Source organism: Lemur catta, chromosome 6, assembly GCF_020740605.2.
Source record: "Lemur catta isolate mLemCat1 chromosome 6, mLemCat1.pri, whole genome shotgun sequence".
Classification (NCBI taxonomy): Eukaryota; Metazoa; Chordata; class Mammalia; order Primates; family Lemuridae; genus Lemur; species Lemur catta.
The window spans coordinates 9,199,689-9,215,838 of record NC_059133.1 but is presented as its reverse complement, the minus strand read 5'-3'; the positions used below and the strand labels follow the sequence as shown (position 1 = coordinate 9,215,838).

Here is a 16,150-nt window from a genome sequence, read left to right as displayed (position 1 = left end):
CCTCTTCTCTGTCTACCAGCATCCTTCTCCCAGGAGACAAGAGACGGGGTGCTTTCCCACGCCTAGCTGGAGACCTAGGTCAGTTGGAGTTGGAAATTGGTGCTAAAAATTCCCTCTTCTGTCCAGCCTGTCACAAGCAGAGCCTGTGTTGCCTCGACTGTGAGGGGAGCCCCTGTCCTGCCTCACCCCAATCTGCTGCTGCCGTCCCCATCTGGGATGGCCCTAGGGGCAAAATATGCCACTGGAGTCAAGTTCTGGCTTCAGATCCCAAAATCCTGGGTCTTTCCTCCTCCTTGTCCTCAGAGCTGTCCCAAAAGCTCCAGCTAGAGCCAGGAACACTTACCCAGGTAGATATCTCCAAAGGACCCGCTCCCGATCTTCCGTCCCAGGCGGTACTTATTCCCCACGCGTAGCTCCATGATTCGCTCTTGCTGCAGAGGGAAGCAGAAACACTGGATTCAGAGAAATGGGGAGCTGGGGAAAGGGCCTGGCCCACGAAAGGCCAGGCAAAGCCACAAGGAACTTGGGAGACCAACATTCTCGCTCCTACTGTACAGAAAGAGATTTGGTCTCACTTTGCCTGAGGGCAACCAGGTGTCAGGTGGTGCGTGCCTGCACGCCTGGCCTCCCATCGGGGGAATGGGTGAGGCAGGTTGAGAACAGGTTTCTGTGTAGCCAGGCAAAAGGAATTATTCGACACCAGCCTAATCGACCCAGTGAGACCCAATCCGTACAACCAGAAAAATTAGCAGGGGGTGGTGTGTGCCTGTAGTCCCAGCTACTGAGGTGGGGGTGCTGAGGCAGAAGCATCGCTGGAGACCAGGAGTTTGAGGCTGCAGTGAGCTGTGATGACACCACCGCACTCCAGCCCAGGCAACAGAGTGAGACTCTGTCTCAAAAAAAAAAAAGTGGAATTAGAGACATGGCCCCAGAAGAAACAGCCAAGCAAGCGTCACCTTGGGGGACACTCACAGGGGCCCCACTAGTATGTGCCTCTCAAGGTGGGGGCTAGTCACAATGCGCCAAGTCTCTGAAAGGAAAATCAAGGACAAAGAAGGTGCCTCCACGGCATACCCCAGACAGGCCCAACCTCCAGGATGGGAGGACAAGCTGAAGGGAAGGGTCCTCAGCCCCTTCAGCCCTCTGAAATGACAGCGCCCCTCACTGCCACCCCCAGGCTCCTACAGCCTGGCCTGGTCTTCCCAAGTACGGCCTCTGCCCAGACGTCTGACCCCACCAGCCCCCAGTGTCCCCACTCCGGGGAAAGGCAGGAAACACCCACCTTCCAGTCGTCCCCCCCACCCCATGACACCAAGAACCTTGAACAGGCCTCTCTGCACATAGCTCTTTCGGTCAACTGTTCAGAGCTGCCTTCCCTCAAGACCAGGAGAGAGGGTCTCCTAGGAGGGCCCTTGTAGAGCAACTGAGGGGACAGAAGCCAGGTTTCCAGCTGCCTGCCCCGTAGGGTGGAAGGAGCTCTGATTTGAGCAGCTTCCCTCCCTCCCGTGACTTACCCTGGGTGCCCCAAGCGCAAGGGACATTAGGGCCCAAAGCCACCCTAGTGGCTGGGGGCAAAGGTCTGGGCACTCTGTGCTCCTGGCCAGTAGAGGAAGAAACTCAGAGGCCTGGAGGCAGTTCCAGCTATTGGGGGGACAGAGAATGGGAGCCTGCGAAACAGGTAGGAGGAGGGGGAGCCCTGAGACCTTGAGTGCGTACAAGGAGGTCAGCATCAAAGAGCATTAAGAGGGGAGCTCCTTTTGCAGACAGAGAGTACAGGCCCAGACAGGCCATGCCACCTGCCACCCCGCAGTCGGTGGAGTCTCACGTAGGACCTGGACAGGCCTCCCACCCCCACAAACAAGACTTGTTTCATGCCAGGGTTGGAGAGCAAAACAGGAAGATGGCAAAGCAGCTGTGCTGGCACAGAGGATCTGCCCCTTCCCCACGCCAAGTCCTGTCCCCAACAGCCAGGTCAGCCTGGGCAGAGAGATGGGAGAGATTTATCCCACGGCCTGAGCCCTCTGCCCCGGCACAGCCGGAGACATGCCAGCTGCCAGTGCTAGCACCCAGGTCCCTAGGAGCTCTCTAGCCCTCCACCAGTAACCACGAGGCAGGAGCCTCCACCCCGTGCCAGACAAACTCCGAGCCGAGCTCTCAATCAAGGGCCTCAGCCCACATGCGTGGCCTGTCCCGGCTGAGGTGCCACGCTGCCAGCAGGATGCACTCCACATTTGCAGGAAACCCACACACCACACACCCCACGTACACACAGGTCCAGCTTCCCAAGTGTGTACACTCCAAGGGAAGAAAGCAAAGCAGGCCCACAGCGAGCCCTGCTGGGGGAGGGGTGAGCACACAAACACCCCCAAAGTCCGTTTTCCGCCAATGCCAATTCAGAGACCACACACGGCAGCCGGGAAAGCTGCAGGTTAGGAAAGGAACATAAATACACCCGCATCCTATATTACATAAATACCCATGCCGGGTTATATAAATACCCGTGCCCTCTGTCTGGGCGTCTTACATAAATATACTGCACATGACCCCCCAGTCTGTCCCCACTCAGCGGGCTGTCTACAGAAAGCAGAGAGGGGGTGCAAACACCCAGCCCTGCAGGACACCCCCCACTCTGTGCTAGCCACCCAGACCCCCAGTCTCTCCCACACACTCCAGGGGGCCAAGGCTCCTGGAAGAGCCTAAACTGAAAAGTGTCCCAGCACTACTCCCCATAAAGCCTCCCAGAGGAGAGGAGAAAGGCTTCATTCAAGAATGGGAGAAGCTTTCCGGTTCTTTTGCTGCGTCTCCCATGGGGGGATGGGGGGGCAGATAAAGGAGGGGGGCACAGATGTGAAGGTTCAGGAGTTTCAGCAGGTTAAAAAAATTAGACAAACTACCAACCAGCACAGCACATGGGCAGTTTTTCACTCCTTGAGCCCCCTTTCCCAAAGCCAGGGCCCTTGTCCCTGGACCATTAAAATAAACACTGAAGGGACATCCTAGATACAGAGGCAAAGGAGACACAAACACAGGCATTTGTTGGAAACAACTTGAGTCACCGTATCCCTTCTCCTCTCTCCCCCAATCCTTCTCCCTGAGGGAGGTTATGCAGAGAAGAAAATATGCAAGAAAACTAAGGGAAAAGTTGGGGAGGGGGCTCACCCCACTTTGAGTTTGGGTATTAACCCGGGCTTGGGAATCCTCTAACCACAGCCAGGCGCAGTTTTCCGCTCCATGGAGACTTGCACAACACGAATTTCACACACAGAAATGGGAGAATCCGATCTGATAAATAACCCCCCACCCCTTTCTTTCTCTCCACAAAGGAAAACAAAATCGGTGGCCTGGTGACCACGCACGCCACGCCACGACCTCAGGAGTCCCAAACGCCCCCAGCGCGAGGGAGCAGCTTTGCTGACCCCAGGTCTGGGGCACCCGGGCCGAGAGAGAAGGGGGCGCTGCCGATTGTCCGGAGAAACCCACAGAAGCCGGAATCAACAGTATCAGGCGCTCCCAGCACCCCAGTGCCGGGGCCCCCTCCCAAATCACAGCCGGTGGCCGCCTGGGCCAGCTGGGGCCTTGGAGGGTCCAGCTGGGGGAGGCGGAGGCGGGCCGGACTGCGGGGGCCTCCCCCGGCAAGCCCGCAAAATAATAGTCACCCTCCTCCTCGTCCCCAGCCGCGCCTTTGTCCTCGCCGGGCCGAGCGGGCGGCGCCCGGACTGCCCCCCCACACCCCAGCGCGAACGCGCGTGTGTCCGCCTCCCTCCCCTCCTCTCCCAGCAAAAACAAAGAGGCGGAGGCAGTCCCATTTCCCCCCGGGTTTGCGCCCCTCCGCGGGCCCGCAGCCCCCCAATATTTACCCCGCCGGGAAGGCGCCGGTGCCGGGCCGCTGCTCCGGGGGCTGCCGCGGGCGGGGGCGGCCCGCCGGGGCGGATGCCGGAGGATTCGCGGAGCCGCCCGGCGCGCCAGCCTCTCCCGGCCCAGCCGCCGCCGCCGCCGCGCTCCGCTCCGTGCCGCTCGGCCCCGGCCGGGCTCAGGCTCTGGGCTCTCGCCGCCGCCGCCGCCGCCTCCCTCCTCCCGGCCCTGCCGCCCGCCCGCCCCCGCCTGCCGCCGGCTCGCGCGCTCCCGCCGGCGCGCGCCCGCCGGCTCCCATTGAGCCCCGGGCCCGCCCGCTGATGTCATCCCCAGCCCGCCGCCGCCGCCCCGGAGGATTTAAAGGGCCCGCGTCCCCCGCGCCCGGGGCTGCTGGAGGCCGCAGCCGGGAAACGCGGCCCCCCAGCCCTAGTACGGGACGCAGTCTGTGGCCCAGAAAGGGAAGGGGTTTGACCAGGACCCCTTGGGGCGGGGGGAGCACCCACAGACACGGACACCCTGATGCAGTCCCGGGCACAGGTGGAAAAAACGGCGGGGGGAGCAGAGGGAAGAGGAGGGCGCACAAAAAGCAGGGGGCTGGGGGGAGGGTTTTAAACCCAAAGCCTGCTCTCCCCTCTGCCGGGTTCTGTCCCTCCAGGCAAAGCGGTGGGCCCCTGCGAAGGCCGGTGGACATTCGCCACCCTGCAACAGGAGATGTTAGACAGCTGGGGGTCTCTCCGCCTCCGGGTTCTGAGTGCTGCAGGGAACACAGGCCCGGCTGACTCAGGGGCGAGATTCGAGGGGAGAGGGAGGGACCTGGACGCAAGGCTCAGAGAAGTAGCCTGAGCTCATACACTCTCCTTCCTTGGGAAAATTAAGGATGAAGACCTTTTTCTGCCTCCCCCCCATTCCCTCACACAGAGGGGACCCTCAAATCCTAATCTCCTTGAATGAGGGGCCCCACACACTACCGTGGAACCAACACTTGAGTGTCGCCCCTTTAGCCAAGTCACCTCCCAGCTCTGGGCGTGGGTTTCCTTAAACTGGGAATGGAAGAAGGACCCTGCCCTCCCCAGGTCCCAGGGAGAGTTAATGAAGGCTTCCCACCGGCTTCCAGAGTGGAGAATAGGGTTATTAAAACAATCTTTACACTGTGCTATGCAAAGCTCCCAATTATGACACACATTCACACACACGGCTGTGACTGTGAGCACACAAAACGCCCGAGTGCGCTGCATCCCGGAAGCACAGTCCTGAGAGGAGTCACTTCCATAATAACCGCATCTTCCTTCGAGCCTGCGGGGCTTAGTCACACGCTGTCCAAACTGCAGGAGCCCCGCAGACTAGATCCTTTCACCAGCCAGGAAACTGTGGCCCAGAAAGGGAAGGGGTTTGCCCAGGACCACACAGCCCAGGACGGCTCTGTTCTCCCAGTGGGGAGCTGGGTCTGTCCACAGCCCACTCCCAAGAGCAGGAGACGGAGGAGGATCCTCCCAGGAGAGGCCTGCAGCAGGCGACTGGGGACCTTCGCCTGAGCAGGGGTCACCAACCAGGTGGTGAGCTTTGCTTGGCCTGCATGGTGTTTTCTGTAGTTGTTTTGTTAATGGACTTACAAAGTTTTACAACTGGGAAATTTCTTTTTTTTTTTTTGAGACAGAGTCTCACTCTGTTGCCCAGGCTAGAGTGAGTACCGTGGCATCAGCCTAGCTCACAGCAACCTCAAACTCCTGGGCTTAAGCGATCCTACTGCCTCAGGCTCCCGAGTAGCTGGGACCACAGGCATGTGCCATCATGCCCAGCTATTTTTTTCTATATATATTTTTAGTTGGCCAGATAATTTATTTCTATTTTTAGTAGAGACGGGGTCTCGCTCTCGTTCAGGCTGGTCTCGAACTCCTGACCTCGAGCGATCCACCCTCCTTGGCCTCCCAGAGTGCTAGGATTACCGGCGTGAGCCACCGCGCCCGGCCTGGGAAATTTCATATTACAGATCTATATTCCCTGCTTCTCTTGAGGTATTGGAAGATCCGGCAACTCTGGGTCCAAATTCTCCCCTGGCCCTGGCCACGTTCAGCTGGGTGGAGTCCATGGGCCCGATGTTGTTCCCTCACATCAGCCAGGACAGAGGGGCCCTGGCGTGACTGCAGGGGGGCCCTGGGGGCAGGGAGTCCCTCCATGTCTTCTCTGCTCACCACCCCAACCCTCCTAGCTGGGCCCTGCTTCTCTTCAGCACCTAGGAAGCAGCTAGCACTGGGAGAGGCGGTTATCTCATTTAATCCTCTCAAACAACAACAGATTAAGTCTGAGGCTCCTCACAGCACTTGCCTAAGGGCTCAGATCTACTTCCAAGGAGGCTCCAAACTGGGTCTGGCTGGAACAACTCCCCTGAGGAACAACTGTTAACTACACCTCCCGTCCCCCCAGGATCAACATTAACCACACCCCCGTTCCCCCACTCTGATTTACAATCCTGGCTAGTCCCTGGGCTGAAAGGTCTAAGAGCCTGCTCCTCCCCAACCCCAAAGCCTGCTAGGGACCCTCCCAGTCTTTCCCTTGGAGGGATGGGCCCCACACCCTGTCACCTGACAAGCCGCTCACTCTCAGAAGCCCAGTGTGTGGGTCCTTCTGTAGAGCTTTGCAGCTAAGCTCTGAGGGGAAACAGATGACACAAAAACAAGTCCAGGAGAGGAGACTGTTCCAAAGTGAAAAAAATCTTACCTGTTCCAGCAGCCTCCAGGTCCACTTTCTCTCTCCGACTTTGTTCTCAGGGATTGTCCTGAGAACTCCTGACTTTAAAGCCCAAGGGTGTGGCCAGCTAAAATTCTCCTCCCTGCGACCCACCAGGAGATGCAATCAGGCTGGGACAATAGGTGTGGAGCGACGTTGGCTGCTCTGCTTTGGATCAGGGGTAGTGGTTCTCATACCATCTTCCCAAACTGACTTTTGTACCTGTTTCCTATTTTCAGACCCTTCAGGACCATTTGGAACCCTGGAGCACTGGGCTGGGGACCTCAAGGACAGCCCTGGAATTGGCAGATAGTGAAGGTGCAGCTGCGGATTTAACAATGCCAGAAGAAAGATTTCAGGACCCCCAAAAGAATCAGCCTCAGCTGTGGACGCATGGATTTACTAAATGGCTAGGGCGGTCCTGAAAACAGCCCTCCACAATCTGTCCTCAACCCCCCTTAGCTTTCCTGACCTCAGCCCCTGTCAGTTTCCCTCTTGCTGATGGCCATGTGACCTCATTGGCCTCCTCCTGGAATGAGCAGGGCCTCAGCCCTGGCTGTTCCCACTGCCCGCCATGCTCTTCCCTCAGAGAGAGCCACCCTGCTCACCTCTCACCCGTTCAGGTGGCCTTCTGAGGAAGGCCTTCCCAGTCTCCTGATTTGAAAATCTGACCTGGCCTGTGTGGTGGCTCACGCCTGTAATCCTAGCACTTTGGGAGGCTGAGGCAGGAAGATTGCTTGAGGTCAGGAGTTCACAACCAGTCTGGGCAACATAGTGAGACCTTAGCCAAGCATGGTGGCTCTCGCCTTTAGTCCTAGCTACTAAGGAGGCTGAGGCGGGAGGATCTCTGGAGCCCAACAGTTCGAGGCTACAGTGAGCTATGATGACACCACTGCACTTTAGCCCAGGCAACAAAGCAAGAAGACCATGTCTCTAAAAGAAAATAAAAAAATAAAATTCTGACATCCCCCTTCCAGGGGCGCTGCATCTCGCCTTCTCTGTTGACTGCTTCTCTGGCCCTTACCACTATCTGACATGTTCTATGGGGTGCTTTTTAATTTTTTTTTTTTGTCTGCATCCCCCACTTAGAGAACTAAGCTGCATGAAGGCAGGGAGTTAATGCTATTTTGGGCGCCACTGTGCTGCCAATACCTAGAATAGCACCTGGCATACTGGAGGTATTTAGCAAATATTTGCTGAATGAGTGAATGAATGGACCGTGAAGAGACAGCCTCGTGCTCGCCAACGAAACATGAAGAGCTGTCACCCACCATGTGCCAGGCCCTAGGGACACGTTGCTTGCACTGACTCAGCCAGTGCTCACTCTGCCCTCAGAGGAGGTGGTGGCCTGCCAGAGCCTGTGCCCTTAACCACTGGCTCAGGCTGGTGGAGGACGCAGTTCTAAGACAAGTCCCCAGTGCCGCTCCATCAGGCTCCTGTCCCTGAACCCCTCCCTAGAGAAGCGATTCTGGGCTCCAGTTGAGAGAGCTACGAGGGCCCGTCGGGCTCATTTACTCCACTCCACTGTTTCACAGATGGACAGACAGAGGCCCCAGGAGGGATACAGCCTTGTCCATGGTCACAGGGAGCACGTGGCAGTAGCCCACCAGGGGTAAGAAGCTAGCTTCTGATGGTGACTCTGCCACTTAACCGTGTGACACCACGCAAGTTCCTTAAACTCTGAGTCTCGTTTGTAAAATGGGGATAATACAGATAATCTCAAAAACAACTGAACCCAGAAGAAGCCATGAGTAAGAGGAAGATGTTGCTACTACGGGATTACTGCTCTCAGGAGCAGAGCAGAGTTCAATCCAGGCCACCTGCCCTGGACTCCTCTGAGCACCACAGGCTGGATCCCCGGCTCTTTCCTTCCTCTGGAGGGGCCACCACCAGCCCCTTTGTTGGGGGACTGGGAGCTCGGAGGTTTGCAAACCCGGCTGGGCCAGGTAAGGCACGAGCCTCGCCCATCTTGGGCTTGGCTCTCGGAGGCCCCTGCAGGAAGCTCCTGCTATGTCTCTGCCAAGATCCCTGAGGGTCAGTGGCCCACACAGTCTCCAGAAGTCTCCCAGGCCTGCCAGGCTGAAGATGCTGCTCTGGCGCATTCTCCTTGTCCCCAGGCCCTTCCGCGATATTCCGCCCACCTCGACTGCTCCCAGGGCAGCGCCTCAGCCCCCGCCTCTCCCTTCAGACTCCGGGTGACCTCACCGCTTGGCCATGCCTGGTCAGGCCGATCTGGGCAGTGGTTCCTCCCTCCTCTTCCATCCTCAGCAGACAGGCAGCAGGGCGGGGTGGCCAGGCCCCAGTTTGAGTCCTGGGTCAGTCACTGAGTTTCAGTGGGACTTCAGAGAATCCACAGCCCTCCTCTGGGGGGTCTGGACAAGGTGACCTCTAAAGCTCTGTCTCCCCATCTGCAAGCTGAGGGCAGGACTGGAGGGGGCACTGTGCTGAGACACAGCCTCTGAGGTGACACAAGTCTGGGCTCCATGGAAAGGGTTCTCCCTCGCACCCCACGTTCAAAACATGAGCATTTCTTGTCAGCTCTACCTCCCAACCGTATTCCCAACCCAGCCTCCTCTCACCGTGTGTCTTTCATTGTATGCTGCAGCGGCCTGCTAGCCAGTGAGGTATGGCCTCAGCTACAGAAAACGCACCAGTGGCTCCTTCTTCCTTAGCATGAAAGCCACATTCTTTCCCAGGGCCTGCCTCAGACCTCATTTCAAACCCTGCTCCCCCAGACCTCATTTCAAACCCTGCTCCCCCTCCCCAGTCTTCTTTCCCTTCCTCTGACCTCAGGGCCTTTGCACTGGCTGTTCCTCTGCCGAGAACTATCTCCCTCCTCCCGGCCCCTAGTCTTCAGTGGCTGCCTCTTCCTCATGGCCCAGATCACCACTCAAAAGTCACCTCCTCACAGAGGCCTTCCTTGACCACACAGTGGGCTTCCTTCCCGTCTGTCCTTCTCTCCTGGGGATTCCCTGTTTCATTTTCTGTATGGTACTTACGACTGGCTGAGAACATTAACTTGTTTCTTTTTCATGCTCTTGAACATAATAAGCTCCGAGAGAGAGAAACCCCTCTGGGTGCTCCTGTGGGCGCCCCATGAACACTTGCGCAATGAGCGGTGTTGGCTACGGTCCCGGGGGCGGAGGCAGGGCCTAGTACTTTCCATCCCTGGGCCAGAGCATGCCTAACAGCCTTCCTTCAGGAACGGGACTTGTCTTGGGGCTCCCCCGCTTCCCATGGTGGGGTCTCCCTCCCTATCCCCTGGGGCTGGAGGTGGGAAAACCCCCTCAGTCTTGCCCAGGCTCGGTCCCCTTTGGGCACGCAACTCCCAGAGGAGCCAGGACCGCCTGTCATGTATCCCACAGGTGCAGGGAACACCAGCAAGTCCTCCAGCAACCCCAGAGGGCCACCCTGCCCTGCCTTGGCTCATCCCATCTGCTTCCTTCCTTCAACCTGGCCTGTCACCTCCTCCCTGTCTCTTTGGGCTCAGCTGACCCACTCTGCTCATCACAGCATCCCTTGTTTGTGCTGCTGCCATCTCTCTCCAAAACTTGCTGCTTCCTTCATGCTCTGGGAAGCGCGGGATCCCCATTCCCGGGACGCACAACCACTCATTAGCTGGGCTGTGGGAATGACGGTGACTGCTGCAACTAATAACCCCGATTCCACAACACTCCGCCACTCTGCATAGTTGGTACGACTCATCATCTCCTTGCCACATCACACGTTCGTCCACAAACATTTCCTGATGCCAACTCCGTGCAGGGCCTGAGACGTCTGTGCTGGACCCAGCTTGCCAGGAGTTGGCAATCCAACTGGCGAGGCCGACTATACACAAGGAAAAAGATGGACTAACAATATTAGAGAGAACATGCTAGACAGTGACTGCCAGAGGACAGATCTGTGTGGCTTGGGATCGGTGCGGGGACCGAGGCCTGGCTGGCAGCCCCTCCCGCCACCAGAGCATCCTATGATGTGAATAACTATGGTTTTCTTTACGAGAGGCACCGCACAAATACAGCATCGAGACAAGTCCCTAACTGCACCCCCAACGAGACTGCCTCCCAAAGCTGTGTCAGCAGAGAAATCCAGGAGTTGACACTGGGGTGGACGGGAGGCTGAGGGACTTGAAATTAGGTGGGATTTGAATTGGGGGGAGATGGCAGGCTGGGGGAAGGAGCAGCCCCAGCGAGCGCTCTATGGTAGGAACCTCAGGTATTAGGGGCGGGGCGGGGGGGGGGGGCAATGTGGGGAAAGCAGCCAGAAGGCACCCAGGATCCCCCTCCCTCGGGGGAGAAGCTGAAGAGAGGAGGCGGTAGGGAGGGTCTGCTGTGAGAGGGAGCCAGTGGCTTTGCTCAGAACAGCGTAGAGTTCCGCCTGTGGATGGGAGAGGAAGGGAACGAGCATTTGCTGCGTGGACGACGTGCAGGCTCCACACTGCGCACTCAGCACCGACTCTGCTTTAATTCCACAACAGCCCTGTGAGCTGGAGATCGTTCTGTCTGTTTTACAGGTCGAAACCCCAGGTCAGGGAGTTTAAGAGAATCCGACCTAACATTCCTAGCGTTACAAAGGAGCCCAATATACCTTTCTAGACCCACCCCGGAGCCCCACCCTGCCTTGTCTGGGCCCGGCTGCCTTAGCCTCTCCCTCAGTGTATGCCCACCTGGGCCTGCCCTCAGGGCACCACGCGTCTGCTCACCCACTCTGGAACCATCTGGGGTATTCTGGTGAGCACTAAGGCAGCTGTCTCTGAAGTAGATGCCTGCACCCCAGCAAGGCACTAAGTGATCTAGTGGGGTGTGGGAAGAAAACAATCAGAATTTGTGTTCTTTAGGTTTTAATCTTAGCCTTCTAACTATTCTATTTTAATGTATGTTTTAGAATACACATATCAACACAGCAGAACATGTATACCTAGTTATAAACAAGTAAATATACACTTGGGTACATGTTCAAAAACATTTTGATGGATGGGGTATGTGACCACAGGTTGCACTGGGATTGGAGACTCCTGCAATGAGTTCTCACTTGAGATGCGGCCATGGTCAAGGCTCTGCTTCAATAAGCTGGTTCAAATCCTTCATCGGCTACTTCAAGTTCTGGGCCATGTGGCTGGCTGAGTTTACAGAACCTTCCTAAGCCTTTGTTTCCTCATCTCGGAAGTGGAGGTGGCAGTAGCACCAACCTCAGGTGGATGAAAAGAGATGATATGCTGCATAAAGCCCGTAGCCCAGAGCCGGGTGCATGAATATAGACGCAGCAATTATTAATTCAGCTACAGGGAGCAGAGCCGGGCCTGGCTGGGCCTGGTGGTGGGTCCAGAGGTGAAATGCACATGGGCCCTTCCCTGGCAGAGCTCACCTACCCAATGAGACCCAGATACCAGAACTGGTCATCATAAATTAGTGTGAGCAAGGCTAAGACAGAGATCAAGATGTCAACAGACACGACACAGTGTAGGGATTCGCCCAGAAAGCCCTGAAGCCCTGTGCAGAAGACAACACAGAGATGTCTGAGAACACAGATGTGTGTCAGACACCGTCTTATGCTAGAGAGGCAGCCTAGCATAGCAGTGAGAGCAGGGCTGGAGGCAGACTGCCCGGGACTGAGTCCTGGCTTCACCTGGGCAACTTACATAACCTCTCTGTGCCTGTTTCTCCATCTGTAAAATAATAGTGTATCTATTTCATAGTACTGTTCTAAAGCACTTAGAATCAGAGGCTGGCAAATGAGGCACTCAGTAAGGACTGGCTATCAGTTTCTTGAGCAGACACATTGTAGAGCTGTGAAAGTTTCAGAAAGTGTTTCCCAGGCCCAAGGAAGGGACTTGATTCTGAGTCTTGGGGCTAATTGTTATTCTAAATAACTAAAAATTGTGACTATGCAATGAACCACCTCCAATTTTACGTGAATTGGCTGTCCCATTCTGTTTCAGAACACCAGAGACCCCTGAATACCCAAGTGCTAGGGGAGTCTGCTATCCCTGGTACGGTCCCAGGTGACAGGCCAGGCAGAAAGGAATGGGCTCAGAGGCCCATTACCGTGAGACGGTCCTAACACTCAGGCACTCCCACCAGGGCACAGAGCCCTTTCTGTCACCCAGCAAGCTTGTGCTTTAGGTGCACGTCACAGGACATCCCAATTAGAAAAAACAGAGCAAACCCCCGGGGTCTAGAAACAGGTGGCTCAGGGAAATGTGACTTTCCCATCCTGCTGAGGTATGGCCACAGGTACCATCTGGTTCAGCTGACAGGTGACCCAGAACCCCCCCTCTAAAGATGGCCACAGAGTTAAGAAAATGAGGGGTCAGGCTGGAGGCATATGATCAGAGATTGAACAGGCCCCTCAAAGTGGGAGGAAGGCCTGGCTATCTGTCCGTGGGCAGGCCTAGGAAGTAGGTAGATGGGGAGTTATTATCCCCATTTCACAGACGAGGAAATGGAGGCTCAAAGAACAGATTGCAGCTGATGACTCAACCCTGACATCGTCCATTCCCCCATTGAGTAGTCTGGTGTCGAGACCCCAGGGGAGTCAGGAGCCCTGGGGCGCAAACCTACTCCATTCACTGCTCCTCCTGTGCATCTTGAATAAATCATCCGTCTTCTGAGCATCAGTTTCCTCATCTGTACGAGGAGTTGGTTACTAAGCTCCATCTACACCCCTGTGCCCCCATTCTTTCAATCCCTCACTCCGAGTCTCTTCCAGAGGCTCATCCCAAGGAGTTGAACCCCTCTGGGGGCCTGGAGGTCACTGGCCCTGCCTCAGGGCCCCTGTATGTGCCTGGCCTACACAGAGTGGATGTGGATTATTCCTACTGGCTCATGTCCACCTGCCCCAGACCCAGAGACCTCTCCATTCTGGGGGTTTTCCCAAGAGTTCACCTATCCCCAGCTCTTCCTGTACTCTGGTCCCTTAGCAGCTTCAGCTGGTTCAGATTCCCCGGGTTTGATTCCCGGTCAGGGGAAAAAAAAAAACCAAATTCCTCCTTCAAACCCACACACATGTCCACCTTTTTTCTGCCAGATCCATGGCGGCAGCAGTGGTGGTGGTTCTACACAAATTAGCTCCTTTAATCCTCACAATAGCCTGGGGAAGTAGCTCTGTATGCCCATTTCCCAGATGTGAAAACTGATACTTAGAGCAAAGGTCTTTCCCAAGAGCCCCCCTGTTGCAGGTGGAGGTCTTGGCCTTTTTTTTTCTGTTATACCTCCCTGTCTCCCCTCAGTCCCTTCCCCACAAGTGTTCAGAATGGCACCCAACTACGGCCAATCCCTCAAATGTAACATTATGCAGCCATTAAAAATAATGATTACACATACACAAATGACTAATAACACAAAAAAATGCTTACGACACAATGTTAAGAGATGAAAGCAAGACAAAAATTGTGGATCCCATATGATAAAATGATATTAAAATGATGGTGCATGGAAACAAGACTGAAAGGAAGTGCACCAAACATCTAGGAGGTTTTGTTTGTGTCCTAGAACCACAGCGACTCCTTTCCTATTTTCTTCTACTTGCCGAATAGCGCACGTTACTTTTACAACAAAGAAAAGGCACCGAAACAATAATAATAACAACAATACATTCGTGGTTGAAATATATGGAAACTGCTGCTTCCTCTTCAACTTGCTCTCCCTCAAGTCCCTCCAAAGCCTGCGTTCCAGGACAACGTGACTATAACCAAGAGACAAGCAAGGAGTTTGGGGAGCAACCAGCGTCTCCAAAGACCCATGCCCACCTCCTTCTCTCCTTTGCGTGAGGACCCCCACCCCTACCCCAGCTCCTGCTGGCTCTCACCTGACACTTGCCGGTCGGCCTCCTAGACGCGAGATGCGCACACCTGTACCTCCAGGTGAGGACTCGGTTAGGGAGGCGCGCGCGCAGGGAGGAGGGAGCCGGCGGGGGCGTGGCCGTGACGTCACCCCCGCCCCGCCCCAGCTTTTGGCCCCGGGAGGTTCGTGGTTGTCGTGCTTGCGGAGTGAGGTGCCGGGACACTTCTCCCAACCCGCAGGCCCCGGGCGGGCTGGGGCCTCCCTCCACGTGCAGCCCTCGGGGGTGGGCGGACTGAAAGGGGAGGTTCTACTCCTCCAGCCAGAATCTGAGGAAGAGCTGGGGTCCCCATGCTCCCACCCCCAGTTTAGTGGAACTGTACAGATTCAGATCATGAGGAATAAGGAATAACCTGGAGGGATGGAGGGAGCCTCTGAAATAAGTCCCTGAGTGTTTCCTCCTCTTTGCACCTCATTCTCTGCACTTCCTCTCCCATCCCACCTCAGCCGCTCCTGGTTTCGGTAGGACCTGACACCTATGCTCAGGAAACTGTATCCAACTTTTTTGGTATTATCTGAGATTGTTTGTATTTAGCAAAATATTTCTGTTGAAAATGCAGTGGTGGTGGCATAAAGGGCCCCACTTTGGAAAGATTCCAACAACCCAGGAGCTTTCAAAATGTGTTAGCCTTGGAACAGCAATTTTGTTTCTGGAAATCTATCCTAAGGAAGACATGCAGAACACCTGTTCATTGTGGAGTCCAAAATGGGGAAAATGGGGACTAATCTAAGTGTCCAACAAAGGGGGATTGTTAACAGCACAAACGCACAATGGAATATTATGCCAGCATTGAAAGTTTTGTTTACAAACAGCTTACAATAATATGAGGAAATATGTTATAATATTTAGAGAATAAAAGCAGAATGTCAATATGTGGTGACAGCAGGGTTACAGTTGCACTTAAAAGCAAAACCATTTATGCACAGGAAAGAGCACAGAAAGAAAATGTTTACTGTAACAATTTCTGGGTGGCGGCAATATGAGTCTTGTTTTCTTATTTTTCTGTTTTCCTGCATTTTCAACATCTAATGGGCTTATATCACTCTGATAACATTCCTTTATTTCTTAAAAGCTTTCCATTAATTGAGCACCTACTATAATCTAGGATAAGCCCCTTTCATGTAATCCTAGCAATAACCCTGAGGTAGGACTTATTGTTTTCCTCATGTAACACATGAGGAAATAAAGGTCTGAGAGGTTGATTTCAAGGTCACATGAGTAGAAAGGGCCAGAGATAGGCCTTTGTTCTAAGGCCAAGGAAGCTTCCTGATTGGCCACCAGGCTAAAAGGGCCATCTGCCTCAGTTGGGCTAAAGAGAGTCTGGGAGGGAGGCTTGTCCACCCTTGGGCAACAGCTTTAAGAGGAGGAAGGGTGAGAGGACACCACAGAGTGTGTAGGGGGAAGAGTCTGAGCCCCTCCCTCCCACCAGGAGGCTTTCAGGCAGCCACTGCCCACCCAGGAAGGACCCAGGGAGGACAGGGCTTCTCAGAGTAGAGAAGGCTGAGGAGTCCGCTAGTTCAGCCCCCTCATTTAATTTTGTAGTTTAATATATTTTTCTGATTTCTTTTTGTTGTTTGTTTGTTGTTGTTGTTGTTGTTGTTGTTTTTGAGACAGAGTCTCACTGCATTGCCCTGGCTAGAGTCCTAGAGTGCAGTGGTGTCATCATAGCTCACTGCAACCTCAAACTCCTGGGCTCACAAGGTCCTCCTGCCTTAGCCTTCTGAGTAACTGGGAC

General features: G+C 55.1%; 1 protein-coding gene across 10 annotated transcripts in view; it reads right to left on the bottom strand.

Moving 5' to 3' along the window:
* LOC123639258 (casein kinase I) overlaps window positions 1-9,581 on the bottom strand; it is a 29,446-nt gene extending 19,865 nt beyond the window's left edge. For 5 of the 10 annotated variants that reach the window (XM_045552874.1, XM_045552873.1, XM_045552876.1 and 2 more), the window contains exons 1-2: window positions 3,858-3,915; window positions 344-431 (exon numbers count right to left, since the gene is read on the bottom strand). In XM_045552874.1, the coding sequence (XP_045408830.1) occupies window positions 344-419 (76 nt within the window). In that variant the 5' untranslated portion in view covers window positions 420-431; window positions 3,858-3,915. Of the gene's footprint in view, window positions 1-343; window positions 432-3,159; window positions 3,317-3,656; window positions 3,720-3,857; window positions 4,106-9,575 lie in introns of those variants that run through there. The other 5 variants (XM_045552871.1, XM_045552868.1, XM_045552875.1 and 2 more) reach the window with 5 other exon arrangements.
* Window positions 9,582-16,150: the final 6,569 nt, after the last annotated feature.